Source organism: Diuraphis noxia, unplaced genomic scaffold, assembly GCF_037042655.1.
Source record: "Diuraphis noxia isolate RWA-SAM2 unplaced genomic scaffold, SU_Dnox_SAM2 contig0001, whole genome shotgun sequence".
NCBI lineage: Eukaryota > Metazoa > Arthropoda > Insecta > Hemiptera > Aphididae > Diuraphis > Diuraphis noxia.
Window position 1 is genome coordinate 31692458 of NW_028301711.1, and position 1820 is coordinate 31694277.

General features: G+C 28.1%; 1 protein-coding gene across 1 annotated transcript; it reads left to right on the forward strand.

Annotated features, from left to right (window-relative positions):
- Positions 1-543: 543 nt before the first annotated feature.
- LOC107163811 (KRAB domain-containing protein 2-like) lies at positions 544-1584 on the forward strand. Its single transcript, XM_089229587.1, has 4 exons — positions 544-913; positions 1072-1140; positions 1215-1285; positions 1462-1584. The coding sequence occupies exons 1-4, from the start codon at positions 544-546 to the stop codon at positions 1582-1584; spliced, it is 633 nt and encodes a 210-aa protein (XP_089085713.1).
- Positions 1585-1820: the final 236 nt, after the last annotated feature.

Sequence of the window (1820 nt, forward strand, 5' to 3'; positions counted from 1 at the left end):
TTTTATTTTAAATAACATTTTAAGCGATTTTTTTTTTAAATGGAAAATATGCGCGAATTATTTTATAATAAACTTAATGATTTAATATCTAAAAAAATAATTGATAATTCTTTTTTTCTATCAGCTGAAAAATATAGGTACATTTTTAATTAGTGAAGTGAACAATTCGAATGATAAATCTAATAAACAACGTAATGACTATCGACGATTAAAGTGGTATGATGTTTTGAATATACTCGGGAGTACTAAACTTATAGTTACTTTAAAACCAGGAGAAACAAATATAAAATATTATGTAAAAAATGAAGAATTATTTGATATTATTCAACAAACACACATTTAAACTGGTCACGGTGGACGTACTCGGATGATTCAAGAATTGCAATGTAAGTACAAAAATATTACATATGAAATTGTTATGCTGTATTTGAGTTTGTGCATTCAATGTCAAACAAAACAAAAATCGCCTAGAAAAGGTATTGTTGTAAAGCCTATAATAAGTTCAGAGCTGAATTCCCGATGCCAAATAGATCTTGTTGATATATGCAAACATGTAAAGATGGAGAATATAAATTTATTTTAAATTATCAAGATTATCTAACTTTCGGGGCACCAAATATTTTGCATTCTGATAACGGTAGGGAGTTTATGAATAAAATAATCACAGAATTGTGTTTAATGTGGGATGGTGTAAAAATAGTGCATGGCAAACCACGCCATAGCCAAACACAAGGTTCAATAGAGAGAGCGAATCAAGATATTCAAAACCTATTAAGAGAATGGATGTACGAAAATAATACGAATAAATGGGTGGATGGTCTATATTTTGTTCAATTTACAAAAAATACAGCATACCACGAAGGTATAAAGCAAAGTCCGTATGAAGCTATGTTTGGCACAAAAGCTAAAATGGGTCTGTTTTCGTCTTCACTTCCTCGAGACAAAGTTCATGAACTTGAATCAGAAGAGCATTTGGAAAAAATAATCAAAAATATGAGTACGTACCTATAATAATAATATATAGTTGATGAAATAAATAAATAATATTAAATACTTGAAATTGATTAACAGATTCTGAAAAAAGAGATTTAGAAAATCAAGAGTCGAATGATGCTGACCAACATGAAAATAATAATACAGGTATCAAGTATAAAAAAATCATCAAAAATAAATAAATAAATAAATAGTAATAAATATTTGAAAATGATTAACAGATTCTGAAAACATTGATCGAGGAAGTCTGAAAGAGTCGAGTGATGACGAACAACACGAAAAAAAATATCAAGTACGTATTAATTAATAATAGATAAACTAATAGACAAAACTTAATTTATTCAAATCACTTAATTTGTAGATAAATCAATTTCTAGATGAAAAGAAAAAATAATTTTGAATAGAGAAGTAGCAATCACCAATCTTCAAGTACAAGCTGTAAAACTGTTGCGAACTTCAAAACAAAAGTTTCAGCCGGCTAAAGTTGGAGAAACTGTCCGTATTCGAGTTCTAGATGTTGATCGTAGTAAAATGGATCCTCAAAATATTTTAGCTGTAGTATTAGATATAGTAGATAATGATAACAGATAAATGATAATTATAAATTAGCTACTAAAAACGGTGTTATAAATCGATTATACACCAGAAAGCAGTTTTCAGTCTGTAAAGAAAATTTAATATCAATCACTGATGAAGTTTCTACATCAAATTCGTTGATCGGTGGACAAGGCTATATAAGATGTAACTGCAAAACAAAGTGTACTACAAAAAAGTGTAAATGTAAAAATGTTGGCATTTTATTTAGTACACAATGTCATGACAACATT